Source organism: Callithrix jacchus, chromosome 1 (assembly GCF_049354715.1).
Source record: "Callithrix jacchus isolate 240 chromosome 1, calJac240_pri, whole genome shotgun sequence".
NCBI classification, from domain to species: domain Eukaryota; kingdom Metazoa; phylum Chordata; class Mammalia; order Primates; family Cebidae; genus Callithrix; species Callithrix jacchus.
In genome coordinates, this window is record NC_133502.1 from 187587931 (window position 1) to 187615473 (window position 27543).

The 27543-nt window shown below is 54.8% G+C and overlaps 1 protein-coding gene across 1 annotated transcript; it reads right to left on the bottom strand.

Moving 5' to 3' along the window:
- Nucleotides 1-76: 76 nt before the first annotated feature.
- PARVG (parvin gamma) lies at nucleotides 77-27543 on the bottom strand. Its single transcript, XM_002743837.7, has 14 exons — nucleotides 27438-27543; nucleotides 26893-27067; nucleotides 25423-25513; nucleotides 22613-22677; nucleotides 20610-20712; nucleotides 19211-19351; nucleotides 17534-17649; nucleotides 16228-16283; nucleotides 13712-13734; nucleotides 10483-10541; nucleotides 10281-10349; nucleotides 8003-8104; nucleotides 907-979; nucleotides 77-412 (listed from the first exon to the last, which is right to left on the bottom strand). Exons 3-14 carry the CDS (start codon nucleotides 25496-25498, stop codon nucleotides 303-305), a joined length of 993 nt encoding a protein of 330 aa, XP_002743883.2. The 5' UTR covers nucleotides 25499-25513; nucleotides 26893-27067; nucleotides 27438-27543; the 3' UTR covers nucleotides 77-302.

Genomic DNA, 27543 nt, shown 5'->3' on the forward strand with positions numbered 1-27543 from the left:
GTCTTGAACTCCCGACCTCATGATCTGCCCACCTCAGCCTCCTAAAGTGCTGGGATTACAGGCATGAACCACCGCGTCTGGCCAGCAATACTTTTATTAAAATAAACTGAGCAAGGCCAGGCAGCTCAAAATGATCCACACAAGGGGGTTCAAAGATAATCCGACGATGGAGACAGGAGATGGGGTGGGAGGGAAGCGGGGCACGAACACACAGAGAACAGTGGGACTATGGAAGGACCCCCGCGGCCTTGGGCCCTCCAGCTGGGCTGGGAGGCAGGCTGTGGCTCTGGGGACGACGAGGGTCAATTCGGGGCTCCCTGGGGCGTCGCGTCCCTGTGTGCCTTCTGCCTGTGCTTGCAGAACAGGCCGTATAGCACCCGCAGTGTGCTCTTGGCGTCCTTGTTCACGATGTCTGTGGGCCAGAGGAGGGCAGGGCAGCCGGTCAGGCCTGGGTGGCAGTGACCCACCGTCCCAGAGTGCCCCATACTGAGGGGTCTCCTGGCATTCAGGATTTCAGTGCTAATACCAGGAGAATCCCTGGAAGCCATAACAGCTGGTCACTCCAGGCCTGAGTCCAGCGCCCGCTGCATGACCTGCCACCTCCTCCTGGCCAGTCCTCCCCTGAGCCCTCCTGGGGTACCCCCAACACAGCAACTCCTCAAGGTCTGGCTTCTCTGGACAGCCTGTCCCCAGAGACCTTGGTCTCCCCTCCCCAGAACCTCCCCCTTGGTGCTGCAGTGCCCCCACCCAGGAAATCTTGGCAAGTGCCCATTCTCCACTCCTGTCAAGCAAGAAGGCTCTGCCAATGCATGCTAATCCCTCGATGCCCTTCACCCTGTTCTGTGTCTCCTGCATGAGGCTGCCACACAGGGCTGCCCACCGCATGGGCATCTGCCATGCACTCACCTTCAGGGCTGACGGGGCAGCTAAGCAGATCCTCCTCCTTCAGCAGCTCCAGCGCCAGGGTGACATTGTGCAGCTATGGTGACAAGGCCCCATCAGATGTGGGCACAAGAATCATCCCCAGCCCAGGCCCTGGGTCCCAAGTGCCAAGCCCTTCCTGTTGTCTGTGATGTCCATCATGAGCCCAAACTCCCATTCAAGGTGGGTATCCCTGACTACAACCACAATCCACGCTCATCCAGCATCTCCCAACAGCCCCCACGGATGGGGAGCTCTCTCCGTCACACAAGACACACACGCCTCATTCCTCAGCCACTCACAGGCCCCACTCTGAGCAGGCGCTATACCACACTGGGTACACACATGTGTCCAGGGGCCACCCTCAGTGAAAAAGGCAATCACCAAGGATGATACCCAGCAGGAATCAAGGAAGGCTTCCTGGTGGAGGTGACATCCAGTGGGGCATCCTGCCAAGCAAGGAGAACTACCCAGGGAAAGGAGCAAGGGCCCAGGCATGGCAAAGCCCCTTTGAGAACAGCCATTTCCCAGGGCAAAGCACAGTGAGGAAACTGAGGCTTGGAGGAGTGAAGGGGCTCACTGGAGCTTGTGAGACACAAAGTGTTGGAACCAGGTCTGTCCACTCCAATGCCCATGCAAAGTAGGCTAGGAACTGGAGAGGCCCCCACCCAGGTGGCTATCCCTCTAGCCATCCCTTGCCTGGGCTGCAGTCTCAGACACAACTCCCTTTAGGGTGGAGGACTTCCGGGCATCTGTCAGGTCCCCAGGGGTTCAGAGGCCAGCACAGTCCCTGCCCAGGGCCTCCCATTGCTCACCTGCAAAGTGGGCTACCACAGTTCCCATGTGCCTTGCTATAGGACACAGTGAGAGTCCAGGAGCCCTGCTGGCCTTCCTGCAGTGGGTCCCCTCAGTGTCCACTCTAGCTTCTCCCTTGGGCCTCAGGTCCAGCCACACTAGACCCCAGCCCTTTGCCTGAGAGCCGCAGCCTGGTGTGGGTGAAGAGGGACTAGTTCCTGGCTCACTGTGTGACTTCAAACAGGTCCTCCCTTCAACGCCTTAGCTACCCATAGATCCACAGTGGGCCTGGACATTCCAGTCCCGGGGTCGGCCATGCCTGGTCCCGTTCCCTGCATGTCTGCCTGGCCATGTCAGTCTCACTAGGCCAGAGCAGTGCCCATGGCAACCCAGCCAGGGGCCAAAAGGCCAGGTTGGCTGAGTGTTGGGTGATCAAGGCCAGGCAAGACTCATTGGGAAATGCCAGCCTGGCCCAGGTCACCTCCAGCCACCTTCTAGAGGGCCGCAGCAACAGGACTCTTGGATCTAGCGTGGCTGTCTGTGTACCACCACCACCCCCATCCCGCCACTAAGTGTCTGGCCTCGGACAAGTCCCACATCCTTGCTTGGCCTCAGCTGCCTCATCTGTGTCATGGGGATGATGCATCTGTCAGCCTCCCTCTCCATGGACACACAAGGCTACCATGTGTGTCCAATGTGATGACAGACACTGAACTGAACCCACAAAACAAGATTTGAAGGTGAAGATGATGAAGGCACAGGAGCTGGAAGTGGGTGAGCAGAGTCCTTCTCCACCTGGGGATATGAAGATGAAAGGTGGGTCCCAGATAGAAAGGAGGGTATGGGCGGGGCACCCAGCAGCAGCAGGGTTGCTCCTCCATAGTCAGTTGGTCAGCAAAAAGAAACAGGCCAGGTACTGTAGCTCACACCTGTAATCCCAGCACTTTGGGAGGCCAAAGTGGGTGGATCACCTGAGGTCAGGAGTTCGAGACCAGCCTGGCCAACATGGTGAAACCCCATCTCTACTAAAAATACAAAAATTGGCCAGGCATGGTGGCACGTGTCTCTAATCCCAGCTACTTGGGAGGCTGAGGCAAGAAAATCGCTGGAACCTGGGAATCGGAGGTTGCGGTGAGCAGAGATCGCACCACTGCACTCCAGCCTGGGCAACAAGAATGAAACTCCATCTCAAAAAAAAAAAAGAGCTGAAGAAACAAAGTCTGTCACATGGTGCGCATGCTGCAGGCGCCAGTGCCACTGAGAGTTCCCATCACTGTGCCCCAGTTCCTCCCCCACACTGGAATATTCTGGAAAACTAGGGTTGCAGTTGCTGCTATTGTTGACAATCTCGTCATGAATATTATTTGCAGTTACACGGAGAGCGAGTGCTGGAGAACAAGATCCTGAAGACCCTGAGGTGCCAGACTCCACACTGTGCTCTCCCGCCTCAAAGCCCCGCCTTTGATATACTCAGTGAGCCAGCATCTCCCAACATGTGATCTAGGATGGACAGCAAAGGGGTATCTGTGGCCAAACATTTTTGGAAACTGTTGGGTTAAATAAAATAATATGGAATTCCTTAGCTGTAGGACTTATCAGAGCCTTGAATATGTTAGTGGGTCTTACAAACCTTCAAGAATAGGCATGTTATTTATTCATAGGACCCATGTGTCACAGAGCACCTCCTGGGACCAGTGTTTTAGAAACACTGTTCATTTACTTATCTAAAAAATATTTGTCATCTACTATGTGCTGGCCATGCAGCTAGTGCCCAAGACAGACCAGATCCTCTGCCCTCATGGAGTTTATGCTTTGGGAATTGCCATCAACACTGAAAGCTATGACATCTGCTTCTGTTTGTCACACTCTTCCTCAATGACACTCACTCTGAACAAAAGATCCTCTCCCAGAAGAGCTGACCCTGGCTCCAGAGCTATCTCACCATGCTCTGTCCAAAGATTTTTATTCTGTGTGTGATTTGAGATGATGAAGATAAAACTAGGCTCTTTCCCGGAGCCAAGGGAAGGTTGCAACCCCGGAGGATGAATTCAGGTGCTCCTGGGGAAAAATAACGGAATATGGAAGGACGCCAAGGATTCCTGGCTCCAGGGGTTCGATTTCTGGAAGCAAAGGATCCCCTCTCTCCCTCCACCCCTAACTTCTCTGCCCAAAATGAATGACTATCTCCCGTAAACACCAAGGGCAAACAAGGTCTGATAATGAGAAATCCAATTTCAAGAGGCCACTCTGCCAAGGTAACGATCCTGCAGGTGGCCCACCTTCCGCGAGGGCTGCTGCTCCCACCCTCCTCAGCTAACGACCTCTTCAGCATTCTGATTCCACATTCCTGCGGCAGAGATTGCCCACAATATGCTGTTAAATTCATTCTCGGGGTCTGAGCTAAGAGGCTGCTGCTCTTCCCCCACATCTAATCTGACTCATATTCAGAAGCAGGTTCTAAAATCAGTGGATTCAGCAAAGCGGCTGCACACAGCGACATGGAAGTCTGCATGTTTGTTCCCAGCTTGTAACTGGGGCTTGGACGGTGCAAACTGAGCAGAGGCCTTGCAGGCCCAGGGAGCGGCTCTGAGCTGGGTTCTGAGCCCCAGTCCCTCAGCCCGCAGGTGGTCCTGCCTGCCCCTCCCTCACCGCACACACCTCAGTGCCTTGCCTTCCCGAGTCAGGCTCTGACCCCACTCTTAGCCCTGGCTTCAACCCCCTGAGCCCTGGCACCCCTCCACCTCCCAAGGGGCTCAGGCTGGCTCCACAGGAGGGAAACAGGGAGGAACCTAACTCGCCATGTGCTCTGGGCCAGATGTCCGTGCCTCTCTGAACTGTTTTCTCTGTGGAAATAGGGATGGGAAGAGTTCCCAACTCCAAGACCCAATGCAAGGATTTGCTAGCACGTTCGTCCACGCTGCCTGCGGGTGATCTCCCCACCAGCCCCATTCTGCATCCACAAGCTTTGCAGGGCAGACCCGCGTCACCACCAAGGCCACAGGGCCTGCTCCGAAGTGGCGGCCTGCCCATTCCAAGCCAGGGCCTCCTGCCTCCTGCCTGGTCTCCCGTGTGTCTGCCATTGCCCAGAGGAAAGTATGCCCAGGTCAGCCGCTGGTCCCAGGAGGAGCGTGGCAGGCTGTGGCACAGAGCCGAGCCACCCAGCCATGGCAGCTCCCCATCCAGTCCTCGGAGGAGCAACAAAGCCCAGCTGAGCCTCCAGCAGCTAAACTCAGCTGACCTGCTGGTCCGTGGGAAGAGATGAGCATGCTTTTCAGCCCCTGGGTTTTTGGGTGGTTTGTGGCAACAGCTGCCTGATATGGCACCTCCAAATGGAAGAACCTAAGAAGCAGCTGCCACTGTGCCTGCCACGACCACCGGGACTGTAGACACTGGCTGCTATGGCCTCATTGCTCTGACCCAACATCCCAGCTCTTGGGAACCAAGTCAGAGTACCCCAGCCTCCAGGGAAGGTGGAGGCCACACCCACTCGAGACGCATTCCTGTGGGGTTGAGGGACACGGCAGGCTGTGGGCGACAGGCCCGTCCTGGTGTGAGGCTGCCACTGAGCAGCAAGGTGGTCCTAGTTAAGCCTCTCCGCCCTGGGCTCCCCTTTGTAGAATGGAGATGCAACCCTGACCCGCCCTCGCAGGGGCACGGAGGGAGGGTGACCTGGGAGAGGGCCAGGAGACGCAGTGTGCAGGGAGCTAACCCCAAAGGAGTGTGGACCGTGGTTCAGGGCCCCACAGAGTGCCAGGGGACTGCAGAGGAGCTGAGAAGGTGGGCAGAGCTGGCCGCCCGCCCGGGGAAAAAGGTGGGAAGCAAAGCCGGGTAGGCTGGGCTGAGAGCACCGCCTGGGTGGATGCGAGGGAGTGGGGGAGGACCAGACCCTGGAGAGCTGGAAGTGGGGCCAGGGTTCACGTGGCTGTAGCACACGGCTGTGGCTGGGAGTCAGCAGGACAGGAGGAGGGGACATGGCTGGGGAGGTAGATGGGGCTTGGCAGGTGGGTGCTCTACTTGAAGCAGAGAAGAGGCCCAGGGGCAGGTGTGCAGGAGGGGCCAAGGGGAGGGGCCTGGAAGAAGGGACCAGGTAGAGGGGGAGTCTGGTAGGGGCCCAGCGGGGACCTCACCTGCTACTGGGCCACAGATAGGCCAAGAGGCCTGATCCAGTGCCAGGGACGCCCTGGGCATGTGATAGGGACAAAAAAAAAAAAGCCCTTGTCTCCCTCAGAAATAGCCCCGAAGGCTGGCCCTGGGCATGCAGCCCTGCCTGATGTTTTACCTCTTTAGAAAAAGCTACTGCTGAGAGAGATAAAGAGATCCTTCCGTCCTGGGCTACCTGGCATGGACAGAGATAAGCTGGCCGCCCGGGATCCTGGGCATGCCACCAGCCACCAGCACTCCAGCCTGTCCATTGGAAGTATGGATGGAGGCTGCACACCTCCCATGTCTCCTCCTGTAGGGGGCAAGGCTGGGGGGACTAGGGACCACACGTCCCTCAACGCTTCCTCCTTGATGGTTCTCCAAACTCCTTCTTACTACCTATGTGTCCTGGGTGGGGGGCAGGGATTGTCAGCCTGTTTCAGAGACAGAAAACCTGAGGCCCAGGCAGGCAGGAGCTGGCGGTGGAGAACCTAAGACCCAGGTCTCTCACCTGGCAGTGGCCCAGGGTAAGCCTCGGTCCCACACCATGGACCTCTGCTTCCTTACTTGGAAAATAGTGCAAATCCCTTCTCATGGGCCAGGTCTACCAGTAGGAAGGGCATTCCTGGCAGGGAAACAGCCTGTGCCAAAACCCAGAGGTGGGAGAGCCCAGTGAGCTCAAGGAAGTGGTGGGGGTGGAGGCAGGACCAGCCAGTGGGCACCGAAGGCCACAGCTGGGGAAGAGGTGGTGGGAGCTGTGAGTTTGCAAGCTCACCTGCTCTCCCATCTTACCTCAATCTCCCTCAGCTTCATCACTCTCTCCAGCCCTCTTCCCCAAGTCAGGCCTCAGCCCTAGTGCCTGCATGCAGGCAGCTAGCTCCCAGCCACCCCACCAGCCTCCAGGGTCCACATGGGAACTCCTGATCCCCCCAGCTCAGGCCCCACCCTTCCAGCTCCTGCAGCCAGAGAGAAGCACCGACACTTTGCTGACCCAACCCTGTTTGTGCCCCACTCTGAGGCTTTGCTGATGCTGTTCCCTCCCCTCTGGGAGCCCTTCCTCAATAACTCTGCAAACCAATCCCTAATCAACCTCCCGGCTCACCTCTGAGCCAATGCCCTTCCAGACTCCTTGAGATTATACTAAGCTCTCATTCTTCCAGGCCCCTCCTCTGACCCACACATCTGAACCAACACATTTCACTGTGGTCCTGCAAGAGCACACGTCACTGGGAGAACAGTGAGCATAGATGAAGAGGTCCCTGAAATGAGGAGCTGCGTTGAATCATCTTAATGTCCCGTGCAGCTTGGGGCTGGCACTAAGCAGGCCTTCAGGGAATGAGGGAACAGATGTGTGGGTAGGAGATGGGTAGATAAGCAGGTGGGTAGATGGGCAGGCAGGTGTATGGATGGATTGGGTGCATAAATCAACAGAATGGGAAGATGGACTGGAGCACAGCCATATGGATGCATGAATGGGGAAGCAGGTGAATGGACAGGTAGGCAAGTGGATGGATGAATGGATGGATGGCCAGAAAGACATATACATAAACAAACTTCCTATGTGTGGGTAGACAGGCAGGCAGGTAGATGGACAGGTGGGTGGGTGGGTGGCTGGATGGATAGATAAATGGATAGGTGGATGGGTAGATGGATGGGTGGGTGGATGGATGGATAGGTATATAGGTGGATGGATGGATGGATGAGTGGGTGGATGGATAGGTATGTTGGTGGATGGATAGGTGAATGGGTGGATGGATGGATGGATGGATGGATGGATGGATGGATGGATGGATAGATGGATGGACTAGGTAGATGAATAAACACACAGGAAAACAGGTGCATGGACAGGCAGGTAGGTGGATGAACGGGGGGGCAGGTAGATGGATGGGTGCATAGATGGCGGGTGTAGCTTGGTAGGTGAACAGAAGTGATAATAGGTAGATGGGCAGATGGGAATGAATAGATAGTAGATGATGGATGGATGCATAGGTGAATGGGTGGATGGATGGATGGACAGGTAGACATAGCTAAACAAGCTTCCCCTACACCTTCACTTCACCTGGAACTGAATAAACACACGTGTCATGTCATTTCTGTTTATCTGTTCACCCAGAGGTAGACAATCAAGAATCTTTGGAGAACTTACCATTTCTGCAGGAGAGTTGGGTGTGAGGTAGAATTCCTTTAAGTGCAGGAAGAAGCCTTCAAGTTGTCCAATCAACAAGAGTAAGATGACCCCATCTGCAAACTACAAAGGAAGGAACGGGAGACCATCACATGGAAGAAGCCTGGGGAGGTCCACTCTGTCTTTTACAGGCTGTGTGGTCCTAAGGAAATCACACAACTTCTCTGAGCCTCTGGTTCCTTGGTGAGAAGTGGGGAAGACTTTCCTGGCCTCACAGGGTTGCAAGTAAAATGCGATTTCAGGCTGCCTGGTACATAGTGTTTGCTCAGTAAAAAGAGTGTTTCCTAAACTTGCTATAGAATAGCCTCATACCAGTTTTTAAACACCACGCTGTTCCACAAGCTACAGAAACATGGGAAAACAGAGTTATGCGTAAAATTATTCCATCAGGGAAAGGCAGAGAGCGGCACACGGGGCCCATCTTGCCAGTTGCCATATTAATATTTCTGTCTGTTCTGAGATAAAGCTGTCGTCCCTACCACCAGCATATCATATGCTAATATAATCCTATTGAGTCTCTTCAAAGATACAAAACACAGGATGGGATATTGGAAGAAACCGCCATTCAAAGCCCTTAATGGAATTTCCTCCTATTACTGTTTCAATGTTATTAGTTTGGGCCTGAAATCTTTTCTGCCATTATTCCTCGGTAATACAACGGGAATGCAAGGGACTTCCTTCCCCTGCTTTATTGAACAGTCTCTAAATACCAACTTGGCACATGCCATGAGTATCCAAAGCCGTTATTTTACCAAGGGAGAGATAAAGATGGAATAGGTAATATGTAAATCTCAGAAATCATCCTGTTTATACCCACATAAAATATAAAACTGCAAATCTCTCATTTATTTCATGCTGGCAGCGTGCCAAGTAATAGACCAAACATATGAGGCTCACTGGCTCATGTACCACCTATAATTCTATGAGGTTGTCATCTTGTACCCACTTTATAAGAGGAGCCTGAGGTTCAGAGAAGACCAGTAACTCACCCAAGGTCACACAGCAAACGTGGAGGGGTGTCAGCAGAGCCCAGGGACCATCACTGGTGGAGGCAGGAGGGAAATGTGTGTCTGTCTGGCTTCAAAGCCTGGTATTTCCACCCTGCCATGCTGCCATACCATATAACACATAAACTTCTTACGTGGCCACATGTGAGGTGGTTATAAGCACAAACTCTGGCCCCAGCTGCCTGGGTTCAAATCCCAGATCCACTACATATCACTGTGTGATCTTAGACAAGTTAATTATCCCCTCTGTGCCTTAACATCCTCCTTTGTAAGTGAGGTAATACAGTTCCCACTTCAGGGGATTTGGGGAAGAATTCAATGAGTTAATATAGGAAGCATTTTGCTGGGGGACTGGCATCTAGTAAGGGCTTTATTGCTTTTAGCTACTGGGAGTGGGAGTACATCGCCCCATTCCTCCCCAGCCGATGCCCATCCAGAGCCTCTCTGAAAGGTCAGCAGCTCTGGCTACTTTTTTCATGAGCCAGTTGGTCCATCTGGGACCAGACTCCCTCCCCGCCCCAGGCCCCAGCACCTAGCAGAAGCCAGGTGGCTAGATGCCTACGTCATGTCCCATTGAGGCCACTGGCATCCAGCAGACTCCATGCCCACTCTGCAGGTGCCAGGCTGGCAGTTAGCCACTCTGCTCGTCTGCCCCCATCCCTTGCATTGCAGGCACAGTGCCATTGTGGAAAGCCACAGCCCACGGTCAGTGCTGACCCCCAGTATTCTGCTCCTGCTCCTGCTCCTGCTCCTGGGACGATTCAGCCTAAGGCAGCCAGGGGAGGGCTGGGCTCCTCAGGGTGCTCATGAGAGATGCAGAGCCTGCAGACAGTGGGGCTGCGTTGTCACCTACGCCTGGCACATGGCACAAACCTAATAAATTCTGTTTGGGCGAACACAACCACGCAGGGAAGACTCATGTGCTTCAAGTCTGGGCATGGGCTAGGCTAAGATTAATTATGAAATAAAATTATAACAATGAGAAGCAGTGACAGCCGAGGTGACTCCAGCTTGGTGAAGTGTTCCCACGCCCCCGCCCCCGGGATCCTGCTGTGTCCCTGGTGGCCAGTGCTGCCTGCCAGCAGCAGTCACACTGAGGAGGGGGAACCTGAGGCTCCAAGAGGCGATGCAACCCCCACCACCACACAGCGGGTTCCTGGGGTGCACAGACCCTTTCCTTCCTAGGGTCAGTGGCCCTGCCCTGCCTGGAGATGCCACCACTGAGTCCCTACCTGGGTGTCCAGATTCTGCACAGACAGGCCCAGGCGGTCCAGCTTCTGGTTGACAAAGTTCACGATGGCCTAACCAAGGAAGAACAAGGGCCTAGCATGCCGCAGGTGTGGCACAAGGACCCGTGATTCCCTCCTACAGCGCAGGTGGGCAGTGGGTGGGGTGGGCGGCCTGAGAGCTGCTGAGAGGTTTGATCTCTCCTACCTCTTTCACTGCATTCACTTTCTCCGGAGCCAGCTTAAATAATTCATCAAAGATGTCCTCTGCAGACACAGATCCAATAAACACCTCATTACGACGCTATTATCTTTGTGCCAAACAGGGAATATTTTTTTCACAAAAGTTTCTTAGAATAACCAGTCCAGAGGGAGCTGCCGTTTCAGATCATGGTTCTCACATAAAACAGACTGGGATTTGAGTCACAGCTCCCCTGGCCGTGTGCCCCCGGAGGGATTCGCCTTCTTTCTCTGTGCCTCCCTAGCTGGAGTCATTGCAGAGATGGAATTGTTTGATAGCAGATAACACACCTGGCCCAGCAGCATGATGACTGAGCACACAGTAGGACTTCAGTAAACAGCCGCTCTTCCTGCAGCTGATACTTGTTACGGTGTAGGCACAGCTGCATCCCTTCCTCTGCCAGCTGGCCCTCCCTCCTCCCAGGGCCCTGCTCTCCTTCCCAGGGCCAGGGGAGCTGCTACAGATGGGTGATGGGGCCAGCCTGGGGCTGATGCTAGTTCCGTCAGTCTCCTCCCCTGGCTTTTAAATTGGCTGAGTAAGGACTCTTCCCCACTGCCCACCCCCTCACCCCACCCCCAAGGGTTTCTGAACCTGCTGCCTGCAAAAGGCCAGTTCTCTCAGCAACTCAGTCACTCCCTTGGAGTCCGGGAACAGTGGCTCAGGCCCTGGGATCCAGCCTTGGGTGCCCTGTGGCTAATGCCCTTTGTACACAAGCTGGGTTCCTGCTATCTGCAGCTAACACTCCTCCCATGGGGACACTGGTCCTCGGGCACCAAATACACAGACTGGCCGAAATTTGCCTGTGGCTTCTTCTGCTACTCAGGAGCTATGTGACTCTCAGTAAATCACAGCACCTCTCTGTGCTTCAGTTCACTTGTTTGTGAAGGGGGGAAAGTGGCACCAAATAGCATCATGCATGTTAAAAGGCCCCTGAAACCAATTGACAATCAACATGGTGGAAACATCAGTGGTCAGAGAAATTGCATCACTGAAGGAGCCAGGAAATGAGAGGCAAATGTGTCATCAGATGATCCCCTGTTCTGTGTCCTTTCTTCGCCCTGTGACACCCACTTCATGCTGCCCCCTGCTGAAAATACTGCTCCCTGAGCAACCCTTCATGTCCTCAGGCTGCCCCTCCCCCTACCAACACAGATTCCCCAGCCAGCCCTCCTTGCCCCCCACTTCTCCTTTCTCCCAAAACTCAGTCTTCATCAGCCTCCATTCTCAGAGGCTACTTACTTTCCTGGCAGGTTGGTATCTCTATCTCTGCAGGTGAGGTGCTCCTCATAGCATCCCTGCCCACATAGCTATGTGTCTAAGTGGGGAGGGTACAGGGAGAAAAAATAGTGTTGGGATGGACGGATATGGGTGAATAGATAGGTGGCTGGATGTGTAGATAGATGAATGGATGGATGAATAGGTGGGTGGGTGGATTGATGAATAGATGGATGGATAGGTGGGTGGATGGATGAATGGGTGGCTGGACAGATAAATGGAATAGATGGATGGATAGATGATGAATGGGCAGGTGAATAGATGAATGGAGGCATCAATGAATGGATGGAGGGATGGAAAAATGGATGGGTGGGTGGATGGATAGGTGGATGGATGGATAGGTGGGTGACTGGATGAATGAATGATGGATAGGTGGGTGACTGGATAGATGAATGGAGGGATGGATGGATAGATGAATGGATGGATGGGTAGGTGGATGGATGAATGAAGGCATGACTGGATAGATGGAGAGATGGTTAAACAAATGTGTGGGTGGGTGGATGGATAGGTGGGTGACTGGATAGATGGATGGATGGATGGATGGGTGGGTGGGTGGGTGGATGGATGGATGAATGGATGGATGGGTGGGTGGGTGGATGGATGGATGGATGGATGGGTAGGTGGATGGATGAACAGAGGCAGGAATGGATGGGTGGGTGGATGGATAGGTGGATGGATGGATAGGTGGGTGACTGGATGAATGAATGATGGATAGGTGGGTGACTGGATAGATGAATGGATGGATGGGTAGGTGGATGGATGAATGGAGGCATGACTGGATATATGGAGAGATGGATAAACGAATGTGTGGGTGGGTGGGTGGATAGGTGGGTGACTGGATAGATGGATGGATGGATGGATGGATGGATGGATGGATGGATGGATGCGTGGGTGGATGGATGGATGAATGGATGGATGGGTTGGTGGATGGATGGATGGATAGATGGATGGATGGATGGGTAGGTGGATGGATGAACAGAGGCAGGAATGGATAGATGGAGAGATGGATAAATGGATGGGTGGGTGGGTGGATGGATAGATGGGTGACTGGATGGATGAATGGATGGATGGATGGATGGATGGATGAATGGATGGATGGATGGGTGGATTGATGGGTATGTGGATGGATGGAGGCAGGAATGGATAGATGGAGAGATGGATAAATGGATGGGTAGGTAAATGGATAGATGAATGGAAGAATGGGTTGATGGATGCAGAGATGGATAAACTGACGGATGGATAGATAGGTGGGTGGATAGGTGAGTGAGCATATACATGAATGGAAGAAAGGATGGATGGATGGATCAATAGATGGATAAATGGATGGATGGATGGAGAAGAGCTGGCCAGACTACTGATTAAGGAATGGATGAAGAAAGAAGTAACAACTAGATAAATCAACTGATTGGTGAACAGCTCTGTCTGAAGAGCAGAAGCCTCATTACTGCCCACTCACTATTGAGCACTACCCACATGCTGAACGCACTCACAGATGATCTCCTTTAACCCTCACTGCCAGTTTAAGAGGTCAGGGTCAGGGTCATTTTATAGGTGAGGACACTGAGGCATGGACAGGTTAAGATACTTGCCCAAGTTTAAGTGGCTCATGAGTGGGAAAACTGGTGTTTGAACCCAGGCCACTGACTCCAGAACCCACACACTCAATGGACTCCACCTTCACTGCACATGTGAATTATAAATCTCTCTCCCTCCAGAGACAGTATCATGAGAAGGAGCAGCCAGCTCTGTGGATGGACAGACAGAAAGAGGGACAAATGAATAAGAATGAGGGTTGAGATACAAAAGCAGGTGGCAAGGAAATGAGAGAATGCTCAGCAATTAACCAACCCGGCATCAGGACTCATCTGTATTAACACACATCAGATAGGAAAAGATTTCCAGAAATTATGAGAGTACTCACTCGGAGGCTGGTCCTTGTCTGTGCTACAGGAGAAGTTGAAGGGGGTGGAAAAAGCAAACAAATGGTTAAGAAAAACCCTGCAAACCTGCAGTTTCTCAACATGACAAATATCAGTGCTGGCAAGATTGCAAAGAAATTGGCATGTTTGTGGTTATCCTGGCAGCTTTGTAGGTAGGGCAGGTAGCAGAGAGGGTCTTTGTGGGAGGCAAACAGCAGACATAGGTTCATGCCCTTCTCTGAGGCTTCCACACCTAGAAACATTTGAATTTTGCTGGTTTTGTGGTTCCTGTTTTGTTCTAAGGGAGATCCATCACATATGTAAAAAAGTTGTAAGTTTCCAGCGTGTGCTTTCACACATACATACGTGTGTAATCACCACCACTTACATGGTGCAGAACCTCCCAGCACTCCTGCATGTCCCCCCTTCCATCCCTCCCACCCTGCACTGATCACAGCTGTGACTGCTCTTGCCGTCTATTGGTTTTGCCTGTCCTAGAAGATCATGTAACTGTAACCATGTCGCATGTCCTCTTTTGGGTCTGGCCTCTTTCACTCCATTTTTACTGTTTTTGAAAAATTTTTCTTTGACTTTTTTGGTCAAGTTTTTAGCTCCACTTCACCCCATAGAAAAGAAGTTCTGTAGGTCCAGGGCAGCCCAAATCCCTCCAACTAGAGCCCTCCAGAGGAGAGCTTGGCCCCACAGGACAGAGCCCAGCAGCCTATGACAGGGACCCAGGCTAAGCACACAGGGCCAAGGCTGCCAGGAGGGCAGATGCCATGTTCCATCCACACCACTCCAGCCCCAGCCAAGCCTTAAGTGGATGGCAGCCCCCCCGGCCAGCATCTTGGCTGTATCCCTGTGAGAAATCCTGAGCCCAAGCACCCAGCTGAGCTGCTCCTGAGCTCCGGGCCCACAGAAACTGTGAGGAGAATCCACGTTCACTGTCATTTTCAGCTTCAAAGTTTTGGGGGAACTTGTTACTCAGCAATCAGTAACTAATACAGGAAGTCAGAAATCCTGAGCACCACCCACAGCTGCCATGTCACCAGCGAGGCACCCAGCAGCTGTGCACCAGCTGTGCCCTGAGCCTGAGCCAGAGCCAGCGCCACATGGAAGCCAGCAAAGGTGGACCTGCCAGCAGCCTGTGTCCCCTCCAGGGCCCATCCCTCTCCAGGCCCCACCTGTTCTCTGCAGCACGTGGACTGAGTGCTTTGGGCAGCTCTTACGTGCCAACCTTAGACTCCTGCACAGAATTCAGAACCTGTAAAACTGGATGGCATTTGGCCTGACTCCCTCAATTAATGGAGACAAACTGGAACCCAGGGCCACACGGGCATTGAGAACCTGCGGTGCTGGGCCTGGCTCAGAGCACCTGATGGTCCAGCAGGACAGAGCCTGGACCAAGAACAGGAAGCATGCCCTGACTTTGACAGGAGGAGGGAGAGAGCATGGAGGGCATATCGGGTAGGGAGCCAGGGCAAAGGCTCAGGCAGGCCTAAGCAGGCCCAGTCACAGGACCTGAGGGGACAGTAGGTCCCCAGGATGGAGGGGGAAGATGGCAGCTGAGAACGGGGAGGCTATTTAATGCGTTTTTCTAGAAGGACTTGATTCCTCTTAGGCTCCCTCTGCCCAGCTTCCTCCTCCAGCCACAGCTCCATCCAAGCATAACCCAGTCCTGGGTTTGCATCCCAGTTCTGCCCCAGCTGTGAGGCCCTGGACACTCCCTTGCCCTCTCCGAGCTAAAGAAAACTGACCACACCTCACTGGGCTTTGTGAGAGCTAAAGCATTCAGCCCAATGCCTGTGCATAATAGGCCTTTGGTAAAAGTTAGGTAAGGGAGGGGAATCTAACTTCCTGCTGTTAGCCTTCTCCCAACTAAAGGGGAAAGCTGTCTGGACAAGACAGAGCCGGCTGCAGAGTGAACAAGCCAGGCAGCAGCAGGTGGCCATGCCCACAGTGGGTGGGGAGCAGGATGACCACACCCACAGTAGGCAGAGAGCAGGATGATCACACCCCCAGTGGGCAGGGAGTAGGACTGCCAGCCCCAGTGGGAAGCAGGATGGCCATGCCCCCCCCACTGGGTGGGGAAAAGGATGGCCACATCCCAAAACAGGATGCCCGCACACCCCAGTAGGTGAGGAGCAAGACAGCCAGTCCCTGGCCATGCAGGGGCCTCTAAGACTCTTACAGCTTTGCAAAGACAGAGGCACATCCTGCTCACACTAGAGAGACTAAGATTCACTGGGCCCTGGGCCCCAAACGCAGGGGCCCCCACCCCAGAGAACAAAGCAGGGTGGCTGGGAGGGCCCAGGCAGGGACCAGGGTGGAGGCCGGAACAAAAGGGGTCCTGAGTGCTACCGTGGGATGGAGGGGTCAGCGCAGGCTTCTCTGGTCTGAGAGAGCCAGAGTGTGAGGGCCCTTCCCACAAAGGTCAGGGAGATCTGCCCCAGCCCCCACCCTGCCCCATCCACTGCTGAGCCCCAACCCCAGCCATGCGCCCTTGTCCTTCCCTCACCTGCATTCAGTGAGCTGCTCCATCGACTTCTCTGACTTCAGACCACTCTTGGTGCTCTAGGAAACATAAGGAGGGAAGAAATTAAATAATCCAGAAAACTCGGGCCCAGAGCAGTCCCAGGGACCCATTTGCTCTGCCTCATCCCCTCCTCAGGATGGTCTCCTGACTTAATTGCTTTTCCTCCCCAGGAGTCCTGAGGTTGGGGCTGTGTCTGCCTCACAAAGCCACACAACTGCTTGGTGGGGAATTATAATCAATAGTTTTAAAACCAGTAGAAGGCTGGGTGCAGTGGCTCATGCCTGTAATCCCAGCACTTTGGGAGACTAGGCAGGTGGATCACTTGAGCTCAGGAGTTTGAGACCAGCCTGGGCAACATGGTGAAACCCCATCTCTACAAAAAATGCAAAAAATTAACCAGGTGCAGTGGCTCACACATGTAGTCCCAGCTATTTGGGAGGTTGAAGTGGGAGGATCACTTGAGCCAGGGAGGCGGAGGTTGCAGCGAGCTGAGATTGTGCCACTGTACTCCAGCCTAGGCAATACAGCAAGACCCCATCTGGAAAAAAACAACAAAAAAAAAGTAGAAATGACTTTGACTGGGTTTGGCCAAACTTGGCTTATTCTCTTGGGGACAGTCAGAGATACACCCTCAGACAGGAAGCCCCTATGCACGAGGAACCCGAGGCTGGGGTGAGACAGAGGGTCAGAGGAAGGAAAGAGCCGGTGTGACCCCCTACTGTGATGCTCAGAGTCTGTCTGGAGAGAGAAGCCGTGGATTCCCGGGTATTAACTGCAGCTCAGGCAGGCCACATGCTAGACAGAGTATCTGGGGCAGGGAAATCTGGAAAGGCTTCCTGAAAGAGGAGAACCGGCACTGTCACAGCTGCCAGTTCTCTAACAAGAGATAGTACCCTGTGGTGAGAGCAGTGGTTTTGCCTCAGGGGTGTGATGGCTCCCTCGTGGTGGCCATGAACAGACGGCCACATATGGCTAAGGGATATGGCCTGACAGCCGCTGGCCCTAACCTCTGCCAGCTAGATGCCCTCTGCTGAGGTCAAGAGAAGCTGGCCAGCCATGGACCTCCTCATGCCCCCATATCTCTGCCAGCCCCAGTAGACTCTTACCAGCCCATCCCCAGCTCCACACAGCACCCTTGGCTGTGCTGGCAGGATTCTATTTCTCAGGGTTCCCTGAAACTCACCCTGGGTCAGCCCACCCCAGCCAGCACCATCCATTCAGGGCACAGCAATGTGGACCCAAGACGCTCAGCTTCTGCTTACAAATCCCTGGGTGCCCAGGCTGCTACCTCAATGGTGATGACCTCCACCTGGACGTTGGTTGGGAGGGACAGGTCGGGCTGGAAGCGCTTGGCCAGGGCCACAAGGAGGTGCAGGGTGGACAGCAGGTCCTTGTTGAAGATGGCTGGAAGGAGAGAAGAGACCGGTCAGGGCCCAGGGGGCCGCCAAAACGTTCAGCTGAATGGAGCCTTCTTCGTCGTCACAACCACCACCTGCAGACCAAGGAGGTCTTTGTCCAGCCTTCTGGAGAGCAGAGATCTAGAGATACATGTTCAGAACCTAAAAAGCTTCACACGTCAGCGGGGCCCGGTGGCTCATGCCTTAATCCCAGCACTTTGGGAGGCTGAGGCGGGTGGATCACGAGGTCACGAGATCGAGACCATCCTGGCTAATATTATGAAACCCCATCTCTACTAAAAACACAAAAATTAGCTGGGGTGGTGACATGTGCCTGTAGTGTCAGCTACTCCGGAGATTGAGGCAGGAGAATTGCTTGAAACTGGGAGGCAGAGGTTGCAGTGAGCAGAGATTGTGCCACTGCATGCCAGCCTGTGTGACAGAACAAATCTCAAAAAAAAAATCATCCCACTTTGCCTCTGTCATCCTACTTCTTAGAACATAGCCCAAGGATTCAGTGTACCTTGTGCAAGGAACTCTAGAAACAAAGAGTGTCACTGTAGACTGTTCACACCTGGAAGCCCCGAGCAACCTACGGTAAGGCCCTGGCTGAACCATCATTAGGTTTCAGCTCAATGGGACTTAATTCAGGGCTGATTTCATCAACATCAATCACTGAATGTGAGACCTTAAAATCAGCGGATGCCAGAGCCTGTGACCCAACAAAACCTGGGTTCGGAGAGTGACTCTGTTCAGCCCTCACCGCCCAGCCTTGGAGAAGCTGCTTAACTTCTTTCAGCCTCGCTGTTCTCATCTGGGATAGGGGGTCGATACAGAGAGTGGAAGGGAAGGAAATCTGTGCCAAACTGTGAACCAGGTGGGGCGCGGAAATCTTGGTGTTTGGCACACTCTTTTGTTTCTTTAATAGAAAGTCTTATTCTTATCGCCCAGGCTGGAGTACAATGGTGAGATCTCGGCTCACTGCAACCTCCGCCTCCTGGGTTCAAGTGATTCTGCTGCCTCAGCCTCCTGAGCACCTGTGCCCGCCACCACACTTGGCTAATTTTCGTATTTTCAATAGAGATGGGGTTTCACCATGGTGACCAGGCTGGTCTCGAACTCCAGACCTCAGGGGATCTACCCACCTTGGCCTCCCAAAATGCTGGGATTACAGGCGTGAGCCACCGTGCCCGGCCAGGCACACTCACTTTTTGTACAAACTGGCCCTGCAGATATTCCAGCACTTGAAGGAAATGGGAGTGTGGATGGGTGGACCGTGGTACTTGGAGCTCAACAGCGGCTGTCATCCTCCACGAGACCTTTCGCTATCCTGGGCTGCTCTTTGCTGCAGTGACAACCTCTGGGGCACAGACACGTCCTGGGCCGTTGGCTGCTCAGCCAGATGCCTGCCTGTGGCTGCCTGAGGCTTCCACCTCCTTCCTAACTCACAGGTTGTGCCCCTGCTGGGAGGAAGATGAGCGCACCTTCCTGGTGGATGAGACGCCTGGAGCAGAAGGACCCCAGCAGCCCCATGCTTCCCCGGGGGTGGCTGGCTGCAGCCCACATACTCTCCACACTCCACTTGGCCTGCCGCTCCTCCAGCTGCAGACTCCGGTTCACGGCCTCCAGCACCACTGTGAGCTTGTGCCTCTGGCTCGCGGCTGTCAGGGCGATGTCCTCTGCTTCCAGCTTGAGCGCTGCCAGCTTCTCTGGAGGCAGGAGAGGGTGGTGAGGGCCCTTGGCCGGGGGCAACCCAGAGAGCACCTTGGGGCCCCTCCAGGAGGCTGAACCTGCCTGGTGCTTCAGAGAACATGGGTCTGGAGAGGCCGGGAGGAGGCTCTGAGCATGAACACCCCCTGCAAAGCCCCTTGGAGCTTTCCAGACTGAGGAGGAACACAGTGTTGAGGCCTGGGCCACACCCACAGCCTCAACCCGCTGTGCTGCCCAGCTCCCAGGAGACCCTCATCCACACAGAACAGGATTGGTGGGGCACGCAGGCCACGTGATGTGAGCAAGTCTCAGCCCCCTGAGCTGACTGAGAGAGCCCACCTCACCTTGATCACCCTGTGCCTGCAGCCCCTGGACTCCTGCACAGCTGTTTCACTGCGTCTCCGCAGGGCAGTGCGGGCTAGTGGCTACAGTCCACACTCCTGGTTTTCTATCCTGACTCCTCTGCTTCCCTAACTGTGAGAACTTGAACAAATTATGAGGACTTTCAGAGGCTTATCTCCTTATCGGTGAAATGGGATAGTAACAGCACCGGCTGTTCTCAGGATGAGCTGCACCTGCTACATGGGCCGTGCCCGGAAGTGCGAGCCACAGGCATGGGATGGTATAGCCCATCTGCAAAGAGCTCAGCAAACACTTCGGAGGCTGCCCCCAGGCTAAGTGCCCAGGACACGGCATCAGGCCTATCCATGGCCTCCAAGACCACAGTTTTGTGCAAAAGACATGTGTAGACCAACATGGCCACACAAGAGGAAAGGGACAGGGTGACTCTGGGGCTTGTGGGGGACACTCGCCTGGTGCCAGGAGGGGGCCCTGAGCATGAACACCCACTGCAAAACCCCTTGGAACTTTCCAGACTGAGGAGGAACATGGCAGCAGGAGCCTAGCCCTGCCCCCAGCCCCCCAAGACCGCCCGTTTTCTCTCCAGCAGCCTGGGGCAGCTAGAGGGCAGGGAGCATGGGTTCTTTTGTTACCTCCCAGCACCTGAAAACAGCAGGTACTCAGTAAGTGTTGGAGAGGCAGTGTGGTGTGGTGGAAGGAGCCCAGGTATCAGAGCCCCAGCCTGAGCCCCAGCTCGGCCCCCTCACTCATGGGCCACACATAGCGCCCCATCTCCCCAGCCCAGGCCCATCTAGAAAGTGAGACAGGTGTCCCTAAACCCCGGACTATTGTGGGGACTGAGGGAGGGAGCCCGCCTGTGGGGCCGAGGCCCAGGCAACCCCAGAAACAGCCACTTACGGAACAAGTGGTGCAGGATGAGCCCGTCGAACATGTCCTCCTCCAGGCTGCGGACCACGATGTGTTCTGGGAGAAGAGTGGCATTGATCCACTCTATCAGCACCTGCAGACCCCAAAGGGACGACTTTTGGCAGAGGTGGGAACTCCTCACCTGGCCCCCTACCTGGCTCAGAATGCCTGTCTCTCACCTGCCAACTCCTACCCATCCTTCAAGGCCTGCTCAAATGTCACCTCCACTCGGAAGCCCTCCTTGATCTCCCAGGATGAGTTGGGAGCCTGCTCTGGGCTCCTACTGACTCCCTGCTCCTCTCCGTCACAAACCTGAGCAGTGTGGGGCTGTCATTACCATGCGTGAGGTTTTAGTACCAGGAAGTGGGGCACTACCATAGCAAATACCTAAAATGGGGAGATAGCTTAAAGAAGGAAAAGAATTAGACAATGAACACTTGATAGAAAAAGCCTAGATTGCCCTGAGAGGTGGTCAGTAGACATATGGCCGTTAAAGGTGCTCCTGGTGAGGTCCCAGGAGGAAACGAGGGACACGACATTGGGCGTGAAGATGGAGGTGGAGATTGGAGCGACGCAGCCTTGGGTCTGGGAGCCCAGGAGGCTGCAGCCATCAGAGCTGGGGGAGAGGAGGGGACACAGGCCCCCTGAGAGCCTCCAGCAGGAGCCAATCCTGACAACACCTTGGCTGAGGATCTCTGACCTCCAGCACTGTAACACAACACATTTCTGTGCTTTAAGCCATGCAGTCTGCGGCCACAAGTTACAGTAGCCCTAGGAAGCTAATGCGGGGGTGCTGGTGCCCGGCCCATGCCTTGACTGGAGCCCACTGGCCCAGCTCCCACCTGTAGCTCTGCTGGAAGCTGTCCCCATCTCCTTGTGCTCAAAAGGTCACAGTGCCAGTGAATCAATGTCAAGGCCCAGCCCTTTCTCAGGGAGCAGCTGTTCACTAAAGGTTGTCAGAAGGTGGCTTATAAATACTCCAGCTCCGTCACCCCTCGGGCAGGAATGCTCTGAGCCTGCTCTATGCTGGCTCCAGGGTACCCAGCAGGCTTGAGCCCCCAGAACCATAACCAGCTCCATTGCTAACCATGTGTTGGCCCCTTTCCTCCCATGACCCCTGGGACAACCTCCCAACTCAACTACTGGCACCCAAATCCTTGTCTCAGGATCAGCCTCTAGAGAAGCCGAGCTGGGATGATGTGTCAGCATCCCCCCAGGTCTTCCAAGCAGGACCACGGATGGCTCTTCTCTGTGTCCCTAGTGCCAGGTACAGGGCTACGCCAGGTGTGCTGGCCAAAGGTGGGAAAGGCAATGGAGGGAGTGAGGGAATAGGAAGGAGGATGGAAAATGGTCCACAAAGCCTCTGGATATGGAAGATGGATAGCCCAGGAGGCCTCCTTGGAGGAGGCAACAGAGAGGCCATGTGAAGACTGGAGACAGAGGCTGAGGGAAACAGAGGCCTGGAGCCCACCTGTGCCTAGCTGGTCCAGTGGCCATAGCAGCAGATCCACGACCAAGGAGAGAACTGAGCATAGGTGCTGCAGGCCCACCGCCACTGTCCCACCGCCACTGTCTCACTGCCACTGCCCCACCAGTTCTCCTTCACCTTGGGCAGCCAAGCTGGGAAGGAGCGCAGGCTTAGGGGCCAGCAGCTCATGTCAAACCCCAACTCCGTTACAGGCACCTACGTGCCCCTGACAGATCAGGTCACCTCTCTAAGCCTCACTATCTGTCCCCTCCCTGGGATGTTGGGAATAATAGATTGGCCTCAAATCCCATGAGGTTGCTGGGATGGTATATATGCAGGCACACAGTTGGTGCTCAATACATGTTTTTACATGCAGGTTCTGTGGGTAACTTGCTCCTTGGGGCCTTCGGGGGTCACCACCCCTCAGCCAGAATAGGGATATCCCGCTGTCCCTGCCCTGTGGAGGCTGCTGCCTGCTCTGCCCAGAGTGTGACCAGGGCCGTCAGGGCTGTGGAGGCTGCTGTACCTTTTGCAGTGCTTCAAATCTGGGGTCCTTCCGGGAAGTGGGCGGCAGGTATTTCTTCTTTCCTCCTAGAAGCAGAGTGGGTATGACGAGCACGTGGGGACCCTGTGGGGCGCTTGGCCACACTCCCCTGCAGGTCACCCACAGAGCGCAGCACCTCAGCCCCGGGGCACTGGTCCTGCCACTTCCACCCCGGCGTGCCTTCCCTCACTTCCCTCACCTCCCTCACCAGCACCAGCTCATCCACAGACACTGCAGCATTTATATTTTGAGACATAAACTCGGAAAGGATTTCTTGATTGTTGGAAATTCAAAGTTAACTGGGCATCCTGTGTTTTATCTGGCAACCCTCCGTATTTACATAAAGTGAAACCCTAGCCAGAGAGGGGAGGTGGTGCCCAGGCTCACCAGGCTCTAACGGGCTAAGGTGGGGCTTAGCTCAGGTCTCCCAGGCCCCTCCATGGCACCCCTTGTAGTCGGACTTCCCGGGGCGGCCCTCAGAGGCCCAGCAGCTCCCCTTCTCCAAGGCTGATGCCAGCAGCTGCCCACATTTTAGACTCACAGAACCCACAAAATGTCAGGGCTGAGAAGGACCTCTGAGATCAGCGAGTCCCAATGTACATGGGGGGAAACAGTCAGCAGTGGGGACTGTGTTGCCGAAATTCACAAAACGCGTTGTCTCTTATGTGACCCCAATAAAGGCTTTTCCTGGACATGCTGAAAACCTTAGAGTGCTACCCAGCCCCGTGTCTTCTGATGAAAGAGAAGGCAACAGCATCATGGGCTGAGGTGCCCAGCAAAGGGCAGGCTCTCAGCAAGTGCTTGGGCAAGTGAGCGGGCGAATGAATGAATGAATGAACATGGTACTGCTCCTTCCTGGAGCAGACTTCTTGTGACTTGAGTCATCCAATGTCCCAGCTCTGCTTGCCAGAACTTTAAGTATCTTAAATCAATTGTAACTATTATTAGTTATCAATTGTAATAATAATAATTATTATTGTAGTAACTAAGTTCTACCATCCTAACTCAGCTGCTTTCCTCAGGACACTTTCAATCTTCAGTGTTTTAAACACACAATACCAGACGGTGAAGAAGTCAGCCAGGCAACTCTGGACCAAGCCTGTCCCCTCTGGGGTCTGACCTGCCACTCCGCGGACCCCAGCTCCGTTAGCGCTGGAGTTCTCATGCCATAACACCTACTTAAAAGGCGGCATTCAGGGCTGGGTGCGGTGGCTCACGCCTGGAATCCCAGCCCTTTTGGGAGACCGAGGCGGGTGGATCCCTTGAGATCAGGAGTTTGAGACCAGCCTGGCCAACATGATGAAACCCTGTCTCTAGTAAAAATACAAAAATTAGCTGGGTGTGGTGGCGCATGCCTGTACTACCAGCTACTCGGGAGGCTGAGGCAGGAGAATGGCTTGAACCTGGGAGGTGGAGGCTGCAGTGAGCCCAGATCACAGCACTGCACTCCAGCCTATGCAACACAGTGAGATTCCTATCTCAAGAAAAATAAATAAATAAAAATAAAAAGGTGGTATTCACAGGAGCTGGAGAAAGCCCCATTCCGCTCCTTTCCCTTAAATTATTCACGTTCTCTTTGTCAGCATGCTTAAGTTTTCTTTCTTTTTTTTTTTTTTTTTTTTCTGAGATGGAGTTTTGCTCTTGTTGCCAGGCTGGTGTACAGCGGCGTGATCTCAGCTCACCACAACCTCGGCCTCCCGGGTTCAAGCGATTCTCCTGCCTCAACCTCCCGAGTAGCTGAGATCACAGGCATGCACCACAATGACCAGCTAATTTTTTGTATTTTTAGTAGAGACAGGAGTTTCACCATGTTGGCCAGGCTGATCTTGAACTCCTGACCTCAGGTGATCTGCCTGCCTTGGCCTCCCAAAGTGCTGGGATTACAGGGGTGAGCCACCACACCTGTCTGCTTATGTTTTCCTGGTTACATAAATTCCAATGAGTTCACCTAAAGCCTTCCCCACCGGGACATCTGGCTGTTTCCTGGCATGCTGCTGTTGGTCTGTTTCTTTCAAAGAACACAGGGACTGTGACAGCTCTGGGACCTGCCCCTGCCCTTCTTTTGAGCCATCTCCTAGGAAGGAGGTTTCAGGGACTATGGTTGCCAGCTCCTGAAAGGGCTCACAACAGAGAGCTTTGTTGAAAGGGTTACCCACACTCATTGAATTGCTCCATCCTATGCTCACCCCACTTTTGAAAGAGACCCACATGTGTGAGGGAAGCACATCAGGAGCCCCACACCCTGCAAAGCATCACTACATGGTAGGCATCGCTGCGTGGTGGGCATTGCTGCGTGGTGGGCATCGCTGCGTGGTGGGCATCACTGCAAGGTGGTCATGGAACTTCAGTTCTGGGAACCTCCTTGGGCTCAGAACCCCACTCCACCACTTGCTAAGAGTTTCCTGCTACTGTGGCATGTCACCCCTTATATTTCAGTTTCCTCATCTGTATAAAGCAGGCACTGATGCCCACACTTGGGAATAAATGAGTTGCTATAGGTAAGAGGTGTTGGTGGGTAGGGGCATAAAGAAGGCTCACAGGACAGGAGCAATCGGTATTCACCATTGTAATCTGCACCATCTCCCACCTGGAGAGAGGAGTTTCTAGTTCCTCAGAAGGTTCCAGGAGGAGGAGTTGGGTTGAGCATAAGGTGGAAGGCAGAGGCAGGGATGGGCAGAATTAGGCGCTCAGCTGACAGCTGGAAAGGCACTGTACATCCCAGGCATGGCCAGGCTCACTCTTTTGCCATGCAGACCCTCACCCTCTGCCCTCAGACCCTTGCTGGCACACACCTTGTGGGAGCTTCTCTGCTGGGGGCTCCACCCCCTTGGGAAGCTGCAGCAGGTCATACAAGGACTCCAGCTCCATCGCCTGCCTCCAAGCCTGTACGGAGGATGTGGGAGAGGGCGTCATGGTCCGAGAAGCCCCAAACTCATGTCCTCTAAACCTAGAGGCACAGAAGGAGGGTGGAAGCCTGGCTCCGGGGACATGTCACTGCACCAGCCTAGGCAGGGGTACAGGCCCCATGAGAAAGAGGCCTTGAGCCAACCCTCACTGGGTGACAGGCTAGAAAAAGGCACAGAGGCTGAGGACACAGCTGAGCAAATGCTTGGTGGGGACGTGGTCCTTCCTCAGGCAGGTGCAGAGCAGCCACCCATTGCTGTCCTGCAGTCCCCACCCTCCTATCCATGCATCCCCACCCTACCCTGACATCAGGACAAAGTGGGTACAGCTCACTCCTCAGAGCTTGTCCGGATGAGCTCAAGGGGAACCTTCCCGGCCGGCCTGTGTGGTGCTGGCTGCAGTGAACACGTGGAAGGTGACATCTCCCATCCCATAAACCGGAAGGCTCAGGGTTGACAGAGGCCCTGTTCATCTTCCTCATCCTCATTACATGCAGAAGGCTGGGCTCACCACGTGCCGAGACAGGGGCAGATCCAGAGGCCACCCCAGACTCCTTCCTGTTCCCCTAGCCCACTTCCTCTCCCACGGAGGCTTCGCCGGCTCTGCTGGCGGCTTTTGGCCTCCTTCTTCCTCTCTCTTCAGCCCCCGGTCTCCTCGGTGTTTTCAAACTCAATCAGACATGGGGGGCGGGTCACATAACAGATGTTGGTGGCCAGAGCAGGGAGCCCCCAGAGCTGTGGGAGATGGAGGCATTTGCTCTGCCCAGCCACCTGTGTCAGACCGGCAGCCAGCCTGGGGCAGGGGATGCCAGACTCCATCCTGGCCTGCAGCAAGGAGGTGACGGGGAACACAGACGGTAGAACTGACTCCCAGTCCCTTAATCCCCAAGCTGAGGTCCAGGGCCAGAGAAGATGAAAGCACCTGGCCTAGGCATCAGGAAGCCCGGGTCACAGGCCAGCTCCTCCTCACTCAGGCTGTGTGACCTTGGGCAAACCCCCTGCCCTCTCTGGTCCTGATGCGTGCTTAGAAGGAGGGCCTGGACTTGATGCTGCCCAAAGGCATCAGCAGCCTGGGCAAGCCCCTTCCTGACCCTGGGGCCTCAGTTTCTTCAGCTGGAGACAGAGGGGCTGAAGTTCAGGAGCGACAGCTCCTCCGTAGAACAGGAAGGGAGGAAGCTGACCAACCTCTGAGTAGGGGCAGCAGAGGTGCTGTGGGGACTCAAGGTCTCACTTTGCGACACCCTTCCCCAGGCGGCCTCTGCTGGGCCTGCCCTCTGGGATCCTTCCCAGGGGGTGTCTGGGCCCCTCCCTCCGTTCCCCCCAGCACTTAAGGAAGGTGGCCCCGATGCCAGAACTCACCCGGCTGCTTTCTCCACACTGGAAAACCAAGGCCTACTGGGCACAAGGGGTGGTCCCTGGGTTCCGAATGAAAGCAGGTTCCGGGTTCTTCCGGGGGCTTCGGGGGCCAGGCCAGAGGTAGGAGCTCGGCCGCGCACTTCCTCCAGGGCCCGATCAGCCGGCAGGAGCTTCCTCTCTGTGGCAGGTCCGGAGGTGGAGGATGATGTGAACGCGAAGCTGCCCCAGCCGGACAGACAGCTCTGCCCAGAGCTCCAACGCCCGCCTCCTGCCCGGCCCCGGTCCCACAGGCCACTTCAGTTCAATGCTTCCACATCTCTCCCTCTCCTGGTCTTCCCCAACCACACTAGTTTCCACGCAGGCTTTTCACCTCCACGATGGCAGCTGCTTCGGCCAGAGGCTGGGGTTGATCCCCACAACCCACCACCAGCAGCAGCACCCTGTCAGCCCAGCCTCCATACTCCAGCCCATGCCACCATCCTCCCACCTGCACCCCCTGCCCCAGGCCAGGCCCCTTCCTCTCCCGGGACTGAGAGGGAGCCTCCTACCTGGACTCTGAGCTGCAGCGTTACTGGCACCCCCTGCCCGCCCGAGCTGGGGTTCCCACAGTCAGAGGAGTCACTTCCTATCCCCACTCACTCAAACCACCAATGC